The following is a 17072-nucleotide window of genomic DNA, read 5'->3' on the forward strand; positions in this document are numbered from 1 at the left end:
TTTGGAACAATGGGGTATAAATAGAGAATGCATGATCAAATGGAACTTGGTGATTTGTGGGCAGGCTTTCACAGAATTGGGAGATTAAACATTTGTAATCAGTTGACCCTGTCCTAAATAATCAGAAAAGATCTGCTCCCTCAACATCCGGTGATGTTCTCTTCATTTCAGGCCAGGAGTATTAGAGCTTGATTATATTTAACCACGGGGGTGACAAAAATAACCATAAAACATTTTCTCTTGACCCAGGTAGTCTGCGTAATAAACTCATTATGGGTGTCGCCTGCCCCCTCGCGTTGATGAGTAAAAGTACAAAAACATTCAATTGCAGCTTTTTCAATAAAGGGTAGCATTTGTTCCGTTTATTACAACATGCATGATACAAGAGTTTGACATTTTCAGTACGGTTATGAAGAAGTCTCTGATTTTGACAGTTTATCACGACCTTGTAAATACGGTGGTGCCTTGGATAAAATTTTGTTTGTTTACCATGTTCGTAACACACAAAAAAATTGTATCTCAAATCATCTTTCCACATTGCAATGAAAAGAAATCCCCTTAATATGTTGCAGCCTCCGCCAAAACAACTAAAACACACTGTTATGTGTTTTTAATGAGGGGAAAAAATATCATGCTTTATAAAAACAAACAGTTATGACATAATAAAAATAAAAAATAAAAGAATGATTTTTTTTCTCACTTTCTTTTTCAGTGGAAATTGTGCTGCTCATTCTGGTGAGGCAGCCTTGCCCAGCTGGACAAACAGACATAAAGATACTGGCCTGGAGACTTAGCTCCCTCTCTAGGCTTCTCAGTACGGCGGTAATATGTGTCGTTCTTCACATAGGCTAAATCATATGTGCCTGTTAGTATTGTTATACTGTGTGTAAACATGTGTTGCTTCGGCGTTAGTGGGCAAATATCCATTGCTTTAAGGCACTGGTGTCAAATTCCCATCCTCGTGGGCCACTGTCCTGCATGTTTTAGATCCCTCCCTCCCCCAACAGATCTGAGTCAAACGATCACACCTGCATTGATACAATATCTGACTTGTATAAAAGGTGACGGTCAGTGAATTCAGTTCAAAAATGTGAAAGAACTACAGAGGAGCACCGGCTACCCGAGCTGCCTCGGTTAGGACCTCTTCAGCGTGTTGTCTGTATTTCCCTGACAACTCCTTGGCCCTCCTGACTTCCTTCATGTTCTTTTCCAGATTCTCATGAAGTCTCCCTTGGTCCTGGTAAGTCGCCATGACCCTCTTCACCTGTTCGGCAATTTGAACCTGGCTCCGAAGTAGCCAGCCAATCAGCTCTTGAAGAATTGCACCTTTCGATATGGCGGCCTTGGTGTTCTCAGAAGTGCACTTCAGCTCTTCTTGAGCGAACCGCAGAGCGGGAGGAAATAAAGTCTCATTATCTGCTCCGTCTGAATCCACGGGAACCACAGAGAGGGAGAAGTCGTAGCCCTTCATCCTGAGTGAGACCTTGCATTTGTCTCCTTGAAGACCAATGATAGGAAGTTGAATAAAATGAAAAAAAAAAAGGGTCTTATTGAATCTCTTTTGTCCTCATTTGACCTTTCCTCAAGCCACTTACTGTGTTCTTCTCTGATCTTGGCCACGCATTCGGATATCGTCAGATGATCGTTGTGTGTGCAGCCGCAACTCTTTTGCAGGTTTCGAATGTGTAGAACCATGTTCTCATAACGTTCTTGCAGCTCATTGAAGGTCTCGGCCACGTCGGAAAACCTCAAATCCAGTTCCGGCACGCACACCCGCTTCATCACCAGTCTGCCGGTCTGCTGCACATCTAGCACAAAAAAATCAAATCAAATCATCAAACCGAGGAGGTTGTTCACATATTGCCGTGCCCATCATAACACCTTTTCTGTGTTCAGGATGACATACCGCTCTGTGCCGGTCGTGTTAGCCTGGCGGATTCAGCTCCATTTAATTCAGGTGGACAAGGTTGCAAGAGAGGCTGCCTCTGATGATGCGAGTCAAGTAAAAATAAAACCAAAAACGGGATGAATAAGATACAGAAGAATATAGAACATAACTATGAATGGCATTCCGTTCGTTAATTCACAACCGAATTAGTGAATCTAAACCCGGGTTTTATCCGTAGCCGGTTATTCATGCAGGGAGGGGTCAGTGCCTTGCTCAAAGGCACGCGGTCAGGAGACACAAAGCCCTTTCATCGACAAATGTGATGCACGGGGTTCCAAAGCCCAAGTCCTTTTCGAGATGACTGACTTGTCGAACAAGAGAGAACACAACACTAGTTCCAAAGCAGCCAAATGTGAAACGCTTCCCTGAAAGCTCAAGCGCGCACACTAATATTCTTTTGACAATAATACACTGCTCGTGCATGGAATGGAACACATACTGTACCTCGTTGTCGGAGTTTTCATTTGGGAAGCAGCAAGTGCAGAGGCGCCGGAGCATTTTCTGTAACTGTCTCCCAAAGAGTTTTCGTGTCAATGATTCCAGACAATAGTCCACATTCCGCATGACGTCAGCGTCATATGACTCCTGAAAATCTTCCTTATCATCTTTTTTTTTTTATTGTAGTCCGGTGTGTACACACACGGCAGCACACACTGCAATCAAGTGTAAAAATGCAACTCTGTGCACAAATCGACGATACTTGGAGGGTTTGTGCTCAAAACCAAACGACATGCTCTCAGAGGTTAGGCAATAACACAATCTTGCTCAAGACATGTACTTATTTTTACATGGTTTGTGTTTTCCGGTGGCTTAGCCAGAAATTGTTCAGTGTGGTGACACCTCGCATTGAAGCAGTGCTCTGTAACTAAAGTCATCGTTTATCATGTTATCCACAGTCAGGGTTGGATGACTCGATATGCTATTTTAGTTGCTATTGCTTTGCTTTTTTTTTTTTTTTGGAATATTCTCATTTCTAGCTCATGCACTGATTTGCTAGCTAACGGCCAATCAAAGCGATCGATTCTCAACAGACGGCTGACACCATTTTGCCTTGAAACCGTGATTGTGGATGTTATGACAAACACTGACTTCTCAACTTAGTTCTTTTTTTTTTTTTTTTTTTTTTTTTACAAAAAGAGAAATTCCTTTAAACTTAGCATTCGGAAAAATGTGTTATTGTAAAATTAATAATTGTAAAATATTTGTTCTTTAAATATACAGGTAATATGAGCCAATTGTGGAAGAATATCAAGAATATATATCAATATATAATATAAATATCAATCCATGTGAAAATGGAAAGTCACTGGCATTAAAACATTCATTCATTTAATTCCTCTGGCCATGGCAACGAGGCAAATCTGCCACTGTCGGTTTTTCTCTCTGTCGCGTTCAGATAACGGCACAAAAGTGCCGTTCACTGTCCAATAGAGGTACTCTATCTCATCTAATGCAGTTTCAACTTTTGGTTGACCACGCCATTTTGAGATGACGACTTTTCATTATTCTGGTTTTAGGCAATTGATGTTCATCGTGGACTTGACAAAGAATGAGTCAATATACTGTATACCGTATTAGCCTCCATGACTTTTTAATTGCTTGTCTGCTGTTATGTTAAAAATGTATAAATGACATTGGCTTATTGTATATATATACATATTGCAGATTAAAATGACATTTTTTAAAAAATGCGTAAGCATTGAAGTCATGAATTACAATACATAGTGCACTTCATAAAATGTATCAGTAAAAAATATGAAAAATTCGATAGCAGATATTTGATAATACTCTTCGCCATTGTGCAGCTGAAAGAGATTGCGACGAATGTGATCGAAAGACACAAGCTGAAACGGAGGATTAATGAATACGAAATGACGACGGAGTTGCTTGAGCATTTCTGAAATTTGATGACATGCGCTACCGTCCTTTTGGTCCCATGTAAGTCTGAATATCATTGTTGTCTTACTCACTGATTTCTAAAACAGCAAAGCGGTTGCCGATTCCGTCAACCTCTCCTCGCCTTCCTCGTCCCCTTCCTCTCCGTTCTCCCGCTGCTCCTCTTCCTCTTCCTTTTCTTCCCCGCGCAGCGCCTCGCCCGGCGCCGCCTCTCGCAGAAGAAGGCTGCGGCTTGGAGCCGCAGTTCTTCACGGCGTGTAGCAGGACGCTGTAAACGTCGTAGGAAAACTTGGGCAGCACACGATCTACCGTTTCACCTTTTTTCAGGAGGTTGAGAACGCCGTGCACCATGGTACCGCTGAACAAACTAAGAGAAAAGGCAGAGAAGAGAGTCAACAAATCACTGAACGAAAAAAAAAAAGGAGGGGGGGTGGGGGGTTGATAGCTACAGCAGTCCGTGGAGATAATGGAGCCTTAATTACCGGTAGACTTGTCAATCACTTTGTGTTCAGGTTGGATTATTGGCTTTCGGGTCAAATGGAAACTCACTATGAGCGTCACATGAGCATTCAAAAGTTTAGAGACGGTTCTCCTGTAAAGGTTATGTAGATCAATGGTTCATCCTGAAATTTCACCCCAAAAACACCCCAAGTTTTTGCAAAAAGTCGGGAAATGCAAACAGCGTATGACTTCAATTTTCTCTTACTGTGAGAAGCGGACTTCATTCATCGGCATCAACAATAACTGATTCAGACACTGCGCACTCCAGAGGCAGGCCTGCCATTGGGCGAAACTGTGAGCCGCTGCGACGTCCATGCCGTTTCTCGCGGACAAACGATTTTGATCCAGCCGATGAATCAAACCGCGCTCGGTCCAATTATCCTTTGGGGCTGGAATTGCGGACCACAAAAGCGATGAGCAGAGAGCGCTAGTTCTTTGCTTTTCTAAACGTAGTGATTAAATATACAGTACATACATGGGTAAAAAAAAAAAAAAAAAAAGAGATTTGTCATGCAGTGTAACAAACCGGGAATTTGGTAGTACACAACTCCGGTCTGCTGCATCAAAACCAGCTCTCCGTAAACCATTCCCACGATTAAGGCCTGGAGCTGAAGCTGTGAAGGCTTTGGCGCGGCCTCCCGCAGCCAGAAGCTTGTCACCGCCACGGGCAGACACATGTTGGCAGGAACATGAGCCAAGGCAGACGGATTGACCCGCAAGACTTCAAATAGGACATTGCGACGACGCGTTCCGGGGACCTACATAGTTGAAAGAAGAAGTAACAAGACCTGTCATCGATCTCTATTCCTTCTGAAACTGAATTTGTTAAAGACAAAGTGGACAGTGTTTTTATTTTTATAATGATTAAATAAATATGCCAAATTACAGTGAAGGTTAGGAATGGCGACTGTCACTTCACATTGAGTTGTTCTGCCTGTCCCAATATGATGCCGGTGTGGTATTAGTTTGAAATTCCCTGCTAAGTTTACTCACAGGGGAATCAAAAAGTGTTTCATAGTTACCGCGCTGAGGGTATCCACGTGGAAATGGGATTTTAGCCGCAGTGCCTCCACTTGGTTTCTCTTCAGATTAAGGTGAAGCCGATCCCATTCCTCCACACGTACGGGGACGGAGGAGACTTGCCGGGTGTCTACGACGGCGGCTGGACCGTTCGCTTGGCCCCATTGAGCTCTCCCACCACTCTGGGTAAAACTCTCGGGTAATTTCAAGAGCTGGGAGCTATCAGGAGGCGTCGGCCTCCCTTCCAGCAGTGATATCCCATATATGGCCTGGCGTATAGTTGTGGCGCAACAGTAGCTGCTTGGTTGCCTGCTGTTCTCCACCTGTGGATTGAGGAGCACCCTGCGCAGAACCAAAGCATCAATCACCAGGGGAGCCAGATGTCCTTCTGTTGCAGCCCCCGACAAGCCCTTCGGTAACGTTTGATTATGCCCATCTGGAACCTTGCATTCAGTGAACCAACAAGTCAGGGGGCTTTCAGGGGTCACATGATACTCCTTCATAAGCGCCTTCAGCTGTGAACTGAGCCCACCGCCGCCGTTTGCTCCCATGAGCCTCTTCACTTCCGCCAGTGCCTGCACTGAACTTGGGAAAGAGGACAGCCAACGAAGCAGGACGTCAATTCGGGAAAATGGCGATTTAGCGTTCCCCCGGCCGCCAGTTCCTCTGTCGACCAAATGCAAGAGTCTTTCAGCCTCTTTTGGAGTGCCATAGTCATTACCAGCCAGAACAGCACAGAGAGGCAGTAACTCCGGATTCATTCCTCCATAAAAACGGCAGAGACCCTGAGTGGTGTAGCACCGAGCTGGGATGTAGCAGTGAGACGCTTTACCATTAAGGTTGGTCCACTTGAAAAACTGCAGGGGCAGGTATCCACCTATGATGAGACAAAATACACAAAAATACTTCAGCAACACAAAATATATTCTGCGCCGTGAAATAATTTTTCACAGCACTGCATCTCATTAGATGCAAGTCCTATACCTGGAAGGTCAAAAATAAAAAAATCACTGTCGTTGCTCAGAACTGGGCACCTCCATTGGTGAGCCAGACAGGCAATGTCCCAGTCAGCCTCAGCAAGACTCTGGACCAGGGAGACTTTCCTCTGATTTAGGACCTCAACGAAGACCTGCCGTGTAAGGATGGGGAGAACTGAGCCATTGCGGCCTTGAGACATATTCTCTGCTTCCCTAACTCTGGACTGCAGACGCTGCTGCAGAGTGCCAAACTTCTTGTTGCTGGGGTCAATCCCTGAAAAGAGTGAAAAGAAACGATAAGAACTAAATTATAACGGGAATAGCAATAAAGATTTCAGTCAGATTTTAAAATGATGAAATTACCTCCATCCAGAACCACATATGGTTCAATATTACAGGCCTGCAGGGCAGAGAGGAACTCAAGGACCAGGGATGCAAAGGCATCATAATCGCCTCCATGCTGTCGGTCCAAGCCGTGTTTCAAGTAGAGATGGAAATACAAACTGCTGCCGTCGACAATCAGTCGGCTGTCTTTCAATTTCACATCAAAAAGGAAATGTCGGTTTCCTTCCACAAAGGTAGTAAGACCATGAACACCCATGAGATCTCAGGCTCTGGAAAGACATGGATTGAAAGTATACAGTGGTTGGAAAAAGTCTGGAAGTGCCGTTTTTTAATCAGATTATAACAACAACAATATTTGTGCATTCTGTATGGCTTTGCTTCCTAAGAGTGTCATAGATTTGACTAATTGAGTTGGGTAACCTGCCCTGGTCACCTGACAATCATTCACGCACATTAATGCCAATGAAAATTTTTCAGTCTGTGAGTGGGGGTTTCAATCAGGGCTCTGGCTTTCTCATTTTTCATTGCAACCGGACTCGGCATTTCTGACAGACTGTCAATTTGGGGAAACCAAGCTGTCACGTTGCTACTATGTGCAATCTGCGATAAAATTGATAGATTGCAAAAGCAATATGAATGGACAAATCTGTGGCGATTCGGGAAAAGAATGAGGAACGCATTTTGGTCAAATTTAACCATTAGTTTGCACAAGGCACATAACGAGAGTACTCGATTTCTTCGTAGACACCTTGTATTTGCAAATATATGAACCAAGTTAGTTCTTTTACAGTTTCCGTCCCAACACTGTCATCTTTAAAGAATGGAGGATTTTGAGCCAAAAGACAAACTTTTTTTCCATTTTCTTCCCTTATAATATTCCGTACCTTTGCCTCCGTGGGTTGAATCTGCCCCGAATTCACGCCTATCTCGAATAGAATATAAACTCCAGGGCTGCTCATCTAGTCTACTTTAAAACTTGATTTGTTTTCCGTGCGTTGTATTTTTCTGGCTTGCTTTTGACACCTCTCCCTTTTCTTCGATTTCTTCTTCCTGGTTACGATTTGTGATGCTCGTTGTCGCCCTCAATCGAACAAACAGCAGCATTTTTCTTACGTTGACGAGAGAGGGTCTGTCATCTCGCGACAGAACGCGAGATCGCCGAAGCTAGCATGCGCTAGCCAGTTTTGTTCTGTCGTTTCATAATAATCACATCTTATTATCGCTATGTCCGGAGCAACGAAGGTTGAATTTCCAGGGACAGGTCAGACCAGCTCCGGGTTCGCCGCCCATCGGAAAAAAGACAGCATTCCGTCCGCTTGGTTCTGGGAGAGTCCTGACATATTAGCTCAGCTGGAGCTAGTGCGCCAGTGGATCGGGAAGTACTACAAAAAGGTAGCTAGCTCGAAGCTAAAATGCTCGTCGCCGCCTTCCTGCGGATTGTAAACAGACATCCCTCAGGGTTTAACGTGTGAATAGGCATTTTCTTACACTCAACAACATTACTGGTGTAGATCAGCACCGAAATCCAATTTTGCACTTCACCAATTGTTAATCGTACAAATTTTAACAGCTGGGAGTGAAGAATGTTGGAGAAAATGCAGCCCCGTGATTGTCAGCCACCAAGCACTCCTCATATTCATCAAATCTCTTTTGTGTAGTTTGTGTTGGTGGACGCTCCATCATGTCAGGCACTGGCTGCTGTGACGCTGCAGCTCCTCCAGTTTCAAGAGGATGCGTTCGGCAGACGAGTTCCAAATCCTGCCCGCAACAAACTCCCCGTAAGGCTTTTTTCCCACACTTTTGCCAAACAACTTAACCTGATCACTACCAATCCTTAAATCCACATTCGAAATGATAGCACCAAAGATGGCAAGAAAGCGATTGAACTGAAACACATTAATGATGCACGCATCTTAATTTACCCACACATTTACTTACATGATTATAATCTCTCACAACCATCTGACATTTTCACTTTCCAGACACAGTGTTTCATGGACTTGCGGCCGGGAGGTGGACTATGTCACATCCTCGGTTCAGCGTACAAGTTCAAATCTGAGCAAGGCTGGTGAGTCTCAAGCGAGCCCACAAAGCGCCTTTGCTTCCAGTGTGATAATGAATTCCATTCTCGGTTTTCACAGGCGAAGGTTTGACTTGCAAAATCCATCAAGGAGTGAAAGGAACGTCGAAATGTTTGATATGATTGAAAGAACATTATTACAGGTAATGACACACTGAAAAATAAATATCCTAAAAGGCAACACATGTGAATGTCTTTTTTTTTGTTTTTGTTTTGGTGCATGTGTGTCAACAGCAACACTGTTTGTCACATCCGGTCGTTTATCTGGACCCTTCGCTGGATCAGGACCTGGCCAGCAGAATTAGTGTTGTCGTTACAAAGCACCAGGTAAAGTTATTGGGCTCAAAGGTGCTATTCGTTTCGAACAGTGACACTCCTTTCTTATGCCAGCACAATGGATTTGAAATAAAACAATCAAGATGTTATTGACTTTATTCCAAAATGAAGCACTTACGACCGGTACTTTTGAGGAAGTACTGTACTCTGCTGTGCCAAATGTCTTAGCAATTGAATGCTCAATTTTTATAAACCTTCTCAAAGATGAACGTCTACATTTTGATGACACAATTTTACAATTTCGGCAGACTATATTTGATGGCGCATTTGACACCTTGGTCATCTGTGAAAATGTCGTACAAACTCATTTGCGCTGGCTTTGCTTCTATCCGGATATGCAGGGCACAGTTAGTGTGGACAGAAGCCTGGCCAGTCACCACATATATCCATCGCTCTCATCCACAGATGAAGGTGGGCAAAAACATGTGCATGTCATGACTTAAATACTTCAGTCAGGCCGGAATTTTATTTGAACTATTTGCATTCCAGAGGAATGGATTCGGCCTGTCATGCGAAAACAAAACTATATCCTGGTGCATTGGGGCATGCACCCTGACAGGTATTTGAAAAGTACACGTGTGGCCATACGTCAGATTCTCAAACAAAAACATTCCCTGTTTTTTTTCTCTCCCTTCCATCTTTCTAGTTACGACAGCTGGGTGCCCTCGAGTGATGTCAATGGAGATGTTGAGGAGCCTCCTCAGCCAGAGAAACCGTGGAGGGTGAGCACACGTTAGATTTTCCAAATGTGGGCCCTTGTTTAGCAAGCAGATTGTCCAGGTTGACATTTACTATCGACGGAATTATGTTTATGTGTCCGTGTGATCCAGGTCCATGCTGGTTATGTTCTGGACACGGACGTTTTCAATGAGTGGATGAATGAAGAAGACTATTGCGTGAATGAAGGGAACATGCCTGTTAATTTTCGACAGCGCATACACATACGAGAAGACCAGGTCTGTTATTTTGCGGGGTCCCGAAAGAATATTTCTTGACGGAAAATAATAAGGTGTCTTTGACAATTCACCTCATCTGTGTCAGGATGTGAAGTCCACCCCCTTCAAAAAGAGAAGACGCTCTCCTTCTCCCTTGTCCTCTGAAGCTAGGAAGAAAGGAAAGAAGGGGTATGCAATCTTCAAATTGAAATCGGTGTGGTGCGGTTGTTCTGAACTTGCAATGATTAACGTGTGGATATTTACATGAAGGCGGCGACGTGGACAGCAGGAGGAGGAGCCAGAGGAGGACTTGACCAAAGAAATGGAGGACCCCACGCCTGTTCCAAACATGGAGGAGATCACATTACCCAAGATTGGTAAACTACATCCAGTATTGCGTCTGTAGGAGGAGGAGGGGGAGCGGGGGTGGGTTGTGTTGTAATTTGTTTTCTTTTTGTTGGGTCAGACTTTTTCCGACAATAAAATGATGAACTCCATTATTTCGACAACTGGGCTGTGTTTGCGCTGCACTTACATCCCAACTGAGGACAAAATGTTATTTATTTGCTGTTTAACTCATTCACTACCAGCCAATTCTGGACCAAGTCTGAAAAGACGTATAAAAACGTCTTTGGGAGTGAATGAGTTAATGACTTTTTTTTTCTTGAAATAAATACATTATGGTATTTTGAATGCATTTTTGGGGGGTCATATTTCTGTGTATTTGATTTTGTTGTTACAGTCAACTTTAAAAAGGACAGTGAGAATACGCCTGTCAAAGGAGGGATCATGGCCGATCTGGGTAAATGTGCCCCTTCTGATTAAAGTACTGCATAATAGATTTGATATTTAAAATGGCACATGAGCATGCTTTTTGAAATGGCTCTCATTATTTTTGTCAGTTTAATTCTGCCGACATTTTTATGTGATTGTACCACACATTCTCATCATCCGCTCTATTTCTCTCTTAGATGACCAAGAAGACGATTTTCCGGGAAGGGTAATTACCATTGCCATTCAAATACATCGTGTCATATTTGTTTTTCTTCCGCATCGGCACAAATATTGGAATTGGATGTTTTCTGAATGTGAACCAGCCGATGTTGTGTTTGCTCGCGTGGATTGTAAACCAGGACGATGAGGAGGGAAGAATGGAGATTCCTCGCCTATTAGAGGGCGAGGAGAACGTCACTGAACAAACCCATCACATCATAATACCGAGTTACACATCTTGGTTCAATAACAACAGGTGACGAAACGTGTTGAAATGCATTCGTGCATCCGAACTTGAATTTTTTTGGGGGGGGGAGGGGGGTGATTTGGACACTCGACCGTACTTACGCGTTATTTCTTTTTGTCAGCATCCACTCAATCGAGAAGCGCGCCCTCCCTGAATTCTTCAACGGAAAGAACAAGTCCAAATCACCGGAAGTGTGAGTGGCCCACACGGACCCAACTGTCGAGTCCTGTAAAATAAAATAAAATCCATCTGAACAATCAGTGAGTCAAAGTTGTTCAGAGTATATTCTGTTTTGTACGTGACAGCTACCTGGCCTACCGTAATTTCATGGTCGACACGTACCGGCTGAACCCCCAGGAATACCTCAGCTCGACGTCCTGCCGGCGGAATCTCACCGGGGATGTTTGTTCCATTTTGAGGTATCCACGTGTGCAAAACTGTTCATTCCAGTTCTGCGCGTGAGCTGCTGAAAGGACGTCGAACTGATGATGGCGCCCATTGTGTACAGGGTGCATGCGTTTTTAGAGCAGTGGGGTTTGATTAACTACCAGGTGGACGCAGAGAGCAGACCACTCCCCATGGGACCCCCACCCACTCCTCATTTTAATGTCCTGGCAGACACACCCACTGGGCTGGCCCCTTTACAACACAAACCACTGCAGGTGAGCAAAAGTTCGTGCGCGCAGTGTATCCGGAAAGTATTCACAACACTTTCTAATATTGCAACTTTAATTTAAAATACATTTTATAAGATTGCGCAATTGAAAGTGGATTTCACGCATGTAATATTACGTTTCTTCGATTAGTTGTAATGGTCTAAGTTTGCCGTTGCAGGTGACATCATCCCAGCACATGTTGTGCTTCCCAGAGAAGAGCAGAGAGAAGCCTTTGGATTGCCAGAATTTCGGATTGCGCATGGATGTTTACGCCAAGAAACACCCAAAGGTCTCCGCGCCGACAGAAAACACGTCCAAGTGTCGAAATAACTTCCGTGGCTTTTCAATGTATTACCTGTGTTGTGCAAATTGCACTTTTCAACATCTGCCGTCATTCTTTTGCATTTGTCTTAGACAAAGGGCGCTTGTGCGGGACGGGAGTGGACAGAGCAAGAGACGCTTTTGTTGTTAGAGGTAAGTCTCTCTTTTTTTTTTTTTTTAAATGAATCCTAATATAACGGTACCGTATTTGCGGTTAAACCTGTTTTGGGGGGGTTTCTCAGGCATTGGAAGTCTACAGGGACGACTGGAATAAAGTGTCCGAGCACGTGGGCTCCAGAACACAGGATGACTGCATCCTCCATTTCCTCCGTCTGCCCATAGAGGACCCGTATCTCGAGGATTCGTCCGCCTCCCTCGGCCCGCTGGCGTACCAGCCCGTTCCCTTCAGCCAATCCGAGAACCCCGTGATGAGCACGGTGGCCTTCCTGGCCTCGGTGGTGGATCCGCGGGTGGCGTCAGCCGCCGCTAAGGCTGCGCTGGGTGAGGGGACGCGAGGAGAATTCGTATGTGTCGTTTGAAATTGAAATGCTGTCTAAAGATTGAGTTTGTGTCCAGAGGAATTTTCACAAGTCCAGGAAGAGTCTTTGAACGGAATGACGTGCAACGAACTCAAATCAACTGGTGAGGCTTTGAAGTACAGTTTAAACACAATCGATATCTATCGATGTTACAAATGTATTCTCACCGTTCAGACTCAACGGATGCTTCACAAGTGCAGATGAACAGCAGCTCCCATCAGGTAGATGGCCGGCAAAGGCACATGTCCATTCTTCCTGATGTTGAACGTATGCGTGTTTGGTCCTCGCGCAGGTTGCCGTGAATGCCGACGGGCTCCTGATGGAATCCATAGTGCCCAAAGTTGAAGGAGTCAAAAGAGAGAATACAGAGGAAAGCGACAGAATTCACATCGGTAACAATATCAAATCAGGTTTTATAAAAGATGTTGATAAGAGGAGCCGTTATTTTAACTGTACTTGAGAAATTCTCAACACGTTTTCCCAGGCAATGAGGACGACGGCACGCAGCGTCAGGAGGGAGAAGGGGATGAGGGGGGAGCGGCGATGGAGCTGGATCTTGTCGAGAGCACCGTTACCACGGCAGCAGCGGCCGCTTTGTCCTCCGCTGCAACAAAGGCGAAGGTAAAGGGCATCCTCTCATTTTGAAAACGATTCACAATATTGACTGTTCAGTCCTCTTAGCAACTAAGACGCTGTTTCAAATAAGGTCACCGAAAATGCTTGTTGCGGAGTTAAGTTTTGCATTTTCGTTACACTTACCGGTAAGTTTAATTACACTGGCAGAATGAATATTTTGGTGTCAAACTTTGTCCTTCACGCAGCACTTGGCAGCAGTTGAGGAGCGAAAGATCAAGTCTCTGGTGGCTTTGCTGGTGGAGACCCAAATGAAGAAGCTTGAGATCAAACTGAGGCACTTTGAAGAATTGGAGACCATCATGGACCGCGAGAAAGAGGCTGTGAGTGAATGATGTCTTTTTCTGTTGTTGGGGGGGAGGGGGGACATTGCGGCGATGCATTTTCTTCACTGGATTTGTGTCCGTAAGACGTTTGTTTGCTTGTTTTGCAGTTGGAGCAGCAGCGCCAACAGCTTCTTACAGAGAGACAGTCCTTCCATACCGAGCAGCTCAAACAGGCGGAGATGAAGCTTCTCCAGCAGAGGGAGCAACAGGGACAGCCAGGATTCACCATGCAGCAGCATTCCGGTTAGGACTGTGGTCGATTTGGTTCCCAAGTCAGGATGAAAAATCTAACAAATGCTATAAGATAAGTAAACACAGACTCCATTGTGGCGCCTCCTTCAGGTCAGTCCATGGCCAACCGGATCACACCTAGTGGAGGACAAATGCAGGCGATGGGCCCTCGCCACCCCGGAGCATCCAATGGCATGTGTGAGCATTCGTTACTCGGTGCCGCGGTTTGTAACTGTCCGGCGGTCTTCAACTGCTTCTTTCCTTGTGACAGATCCGTCCTCACAGGCCGATGGCATGACAGCAGCTCAGCCCGGCCTTCTGGCATCGAGTCACAGTTGAACGGACCGACGCGCGGAGCGTCCGTTAAACGCCGACACAAGTCGCGTGTGCTTGGTTCAACAGCATTGATGGTCAAAATCTGTCCGGTAGTCCCATTTGTAGACAGCATGCTGTGTGTGTGTGAGAGAGTGTGTGTGGATCATCCAGTTGAGCTCAAAGCATTAAAAAGTCTGTGAAATATTTGTGTTTACGAGTTGAGGCAACTTCAGATTTGTCTCGACTCATTAAAGTTGTTTTTTTTTTATAAGTTACCGGCTTGTCTTCCTGTCTAATTTATAAAAAAAAAAATGCTGAGAGATCTCCCACTGCATTATCTCGAGGGGAATTTCTCCAATCATCAATGTTTAACTCTTGTAGCGGACACTCAAACATCAACATTTTGCCATTTAAAACACAGTCTAAGTCTAAAAAGAGCAGTTGCGGTGTCAGTCAAGTCTTACGTTTATGGCATGATTTAAAAGATAGCTTTTGAAGTGGATCTCAAAAATAGACTTGAACGTTTCTGTTTATTTACCTGCAAGATATTGATTGTGGTTGTCTTAGTATCTGTGTCTTTTCCTGCATTACCTGAAACAAGCAAAACAAAAGTGAGCCAAAGTTGTCAGTCAAGGAACATTTTATTATGGAATGATGTTAAATCACATCCTTTTCTAGACGTATGCTGAAGCCGCTACGGCGACATCACCAAACGGTCAATGACTAGCTTCTTGCCAAAGTTCCTGAAAACCCCCCCACACACAATCAATATAGTGGCAGTTGAAAATGAAATAACCTTGAACGTTTATTTACACGCATTCTGTTGTGGTAAGACGATGCCACACCCAAGTCCAAGCAGTGTATGAGGAAGATAAATGAGCAGGTATGTCATGATTAATTATGGGAATTAAGTACATATGTGAAAAAACAGCCTATGTTTCCTCTGATGGTCCAACATGGACACACACGGGGGAAAATTTGGACATCCCGTCCACCCCTTACTGTTCATCACGGGAACAGGATGAAATAACCAACATAGCCTGGCATCAAATGAGATGCGCGATAGTTCCTTTCTAGTTCTCAGTTGGATCCATCTGTTCAACCTGCATGATGAAACACACAAAATAACATTCGAGAAAAAAACAAAACAAAAACTCTTGGGTTGAAAATGTTGCTAATATAAGATGTGCTTGTGTGTATTTACCACGCATATACACTGCTGTATTTGATTAGCTTTTTATTCTGGCTGTAAATGTTGTGCGTGCATGTGTGTATGGCGGAAGCAATTTCGTTCTGCTCTGTTTGGCAGAGCATCACTGAACATTTTTTCTCTTTCGCGGTCGCCACCGCTCTGCAGCTTTGCTTGCACATATCTGCATCCCATCTCCCCTTTGGCCAGGTTCTTGTTATGGAACAACTCCCCACTCCATTGTTGAGAGTCAAAATTTGAAGTTTCGCCTTGAGTGTGTTTGATAGCAATTGATGGCGAAAAGTGGGTCACTCCACTCAGAGGGTTTTGGATCAATTGCCTCCTAATTAGGGAATTGGATTGCAATTTGTTCATTTGGAAGAGACGGGAAATTTATTTGATTCATACCCACAGTATCCGTGATAAGTCTGCAAGCTATTTTCAACACTGTTTATGAGTTAAGAAATTATTCTTGTAGAGTAAAATTAAATGCAACTATCACTGAGTGGTTGCGATATGTGCGCATGTGCACAATTGGTGGCTCACCATCACTTCCCGTACAACGGAAAACTGAATTGGCTGCGTTGGGGCCTTGAGCTTGACAAGTCACTAGTTGTACATTGGCTCCCTCTTGTGGTAGACGTTAAAATATCTGAATTCAATGTTAAACTATTTTTTTCAAATCCAGGAAAGACAAATTAAGTAAAGTTCAGTTGTATTTCACTGTCAAGTACTATACATTTACTCAAAAAGCTGAGCTTCATTATAGAATTTGAAATTTTTCTTTGTACTTGTACGGCATTGGCAAGAATGTAAAATTGTCACCAAGAACATTGAACATTAAATGAACACTTTAATGTTCATTTAAAAACATGAATGTTTATTTTAAAAATATATTTTATTCTTGTAAGTGTCGCAAAACTGATTGATACCCCCGCCCCCACAAAAATGTCAATTTTTTTTCGATGCAATGATAATGGACGCTACAGCTTCGTGTTTGCTTTCAAAACTTAGCTTGTAGCAGACGTGTGCACATTTTCAGCATGACGTCTCTGATCCACTGGAGAAAGGACACTTTGATCCTCTCCTCTTTCATCTATAACTGCTTCAGACAACAAAGTGTATGCAGAAAATTGGTGAAGATTGCACGACTGTCTGTGTCCTATGTGTTGTGTTGTGTTATTTTTGTTATTTTGACTTCAAAATGGCGCCGCGAGAGTTGCTGCCTTTCCAGCCTTTCATAACTTTGCTGCTGTGAATTGGGAATTTCTCCATTGCGAGACTAATAAAAGTTTTCTTATCTTATCTTATCTTAATGGGGCATTAGTTCTTCTCTAATTCCACTATAAGATAAGAAAACCTTTATTTGTCTCACAATGGAGGAATTTGCATTGCTATAATGGCATTTCCATTTATTTTAATGTGGAAAGATGATTTGATATTTTCAGATGTGCTGTAAATGCATGACCGTGTTTTCAGAACCAATTAAAATCGTATCTCAAGCAAATAAATCAATCAATAAAGCAGCACCCCCTGCTGGGAATCATTGGGCACTGCCTTCCCATTCATTCAGAGTCCCTCCTT

At 43.8% G+C, this 17072-nt stretch overlaps 3 protein-coding genes across 6 annotated transcripts; 1 reads left to right on the forward strand and 2 right to left on the reverse strand.

Moving 5' to 3' along the window:
• Positions 1-595: 595 nt before the first annotated feature.
• Positions 596-3034, reverse strand: LOC147190798 (uncharacterized). The gene is made up of 4 exons (XM_086136527.1): positions 2393-3034; positions 1907-1985; positions 1596-1808; positions 596-1497 (listed from the first exon to the last, which is right to left on the reverse strand). Exons 1-4 carry the CDS (start codon positions 2510-2512, stop codon positions 1100-1102), a joined length of 810 nt encoding a protein of 269 aa, XP_085992653.1. The 5' UTR covers positions 2513-3034; the 3' UTR covers positions 596-1099.
• A 481-nt stretch (positions 3035-3515) lies between these two features.
• On the reverse strand, positions 3516-7816 carry aste1b (asteroid structure-specific endonuclease 1b). Of its 2 annotated transcripts, XM_086136526.1 has the most exons (8): positions 7572-7816; positions 6706-6956; positions 6350-6616; positions 5368-6242; positions 4872-5103; positions 4551-4734; positions 4327-4436; positions 4019-4211 (listed from the first exon to the last, which is right to left on the reverse strand). In XM_086136526.1, the coding sequence occupies exons 2-8, from the start codon at positions 6941-6943 to the stop codon at positions 4168-4170; spliced, it is 1950 nt and encodes a 649-aa protein (XP_085992652.1). In that variant the 5' UTR covers positions 6944-6956; positions 7572-7816; the 3' UTR covers positions 4019-4167. The 2 variants fall into 2 exon arrangements, with proteins under 2 accessions (XP_085992651.1, XP_085992652.1); XM_086136525.1 differs by lacking the exon at positions 4327-4436 and having other exon boundaries at positions 3516-4211.
• On the forward strand, positions 7814-14574 carry smarcc1b (SWI/SNF related BAF chromatin remodeling complex subunit C1b). Of its 3 annotated transcripts, none has more exons than XM_086136524.1 (28): positions 7814-8079; positions 8346-8465; positions 8670-8755; positions 8829-8910; positions 9002-9094; positions 9445-9514; positions 9593-9662; positions 9750-9825; positions 9934-10059; positions 10145-10227; positions 10309-10415; positions 10781-10840; positions 11010-11038; positions 11136-11287; positions 11400-11471; positions 11584-11697; positions 11787-11940; positions 12113-12223; positions 12349-12408; positions 12498-12756; positions 12832-12897; positions 12969-13015; positions 13087-13186; positions 13279-13415; positions 13616-13750; positions 13861-13996; positions 14096-14182; positions 14256-14574. In XM_086136524.1, exons 1-28 carry the CDS (start codon positions 7912-7914, stop codon positions 14321-14323), a joined length of 2868 nt encoding a protein of 955 aa, XP_085992650.1. In that variant the 5' UTR covers positions 7814-7911; the 3' UTR covers positions 14324-14574. The 3 variants fall into 3 exon arrangements, with proteins under 3 accessions (XP_085992650.1, XP_085992648.1, XP_085992649.1); XM_086136522.1 differs by having other exon boundaries at positions 11172-11287; XM_086136523.1 differs by having other exon boundaries at positions 11172-11287; positions 14096-14176.
• Positions 14575-17072: the final 2498 nt, after the last annotated feature.

Source organism: Hippocampus guttulatus, chromosome 18 (assembly GCF_054856545.1).
Source record: "Hippocampus guttulatus isolate MCC_2025c chromosome 18, RoL_Hgut_1.0, whole genome shotgun sequence".
In the NCBI taxonomy this organism is placed as follows: domain Eukaryota; kingdom Metazoa; phylum Chordata; class Actinopteri; order Syngnathiformes; family Syngnathidae; genus Hippocampus; species Hippocampus guttulatus.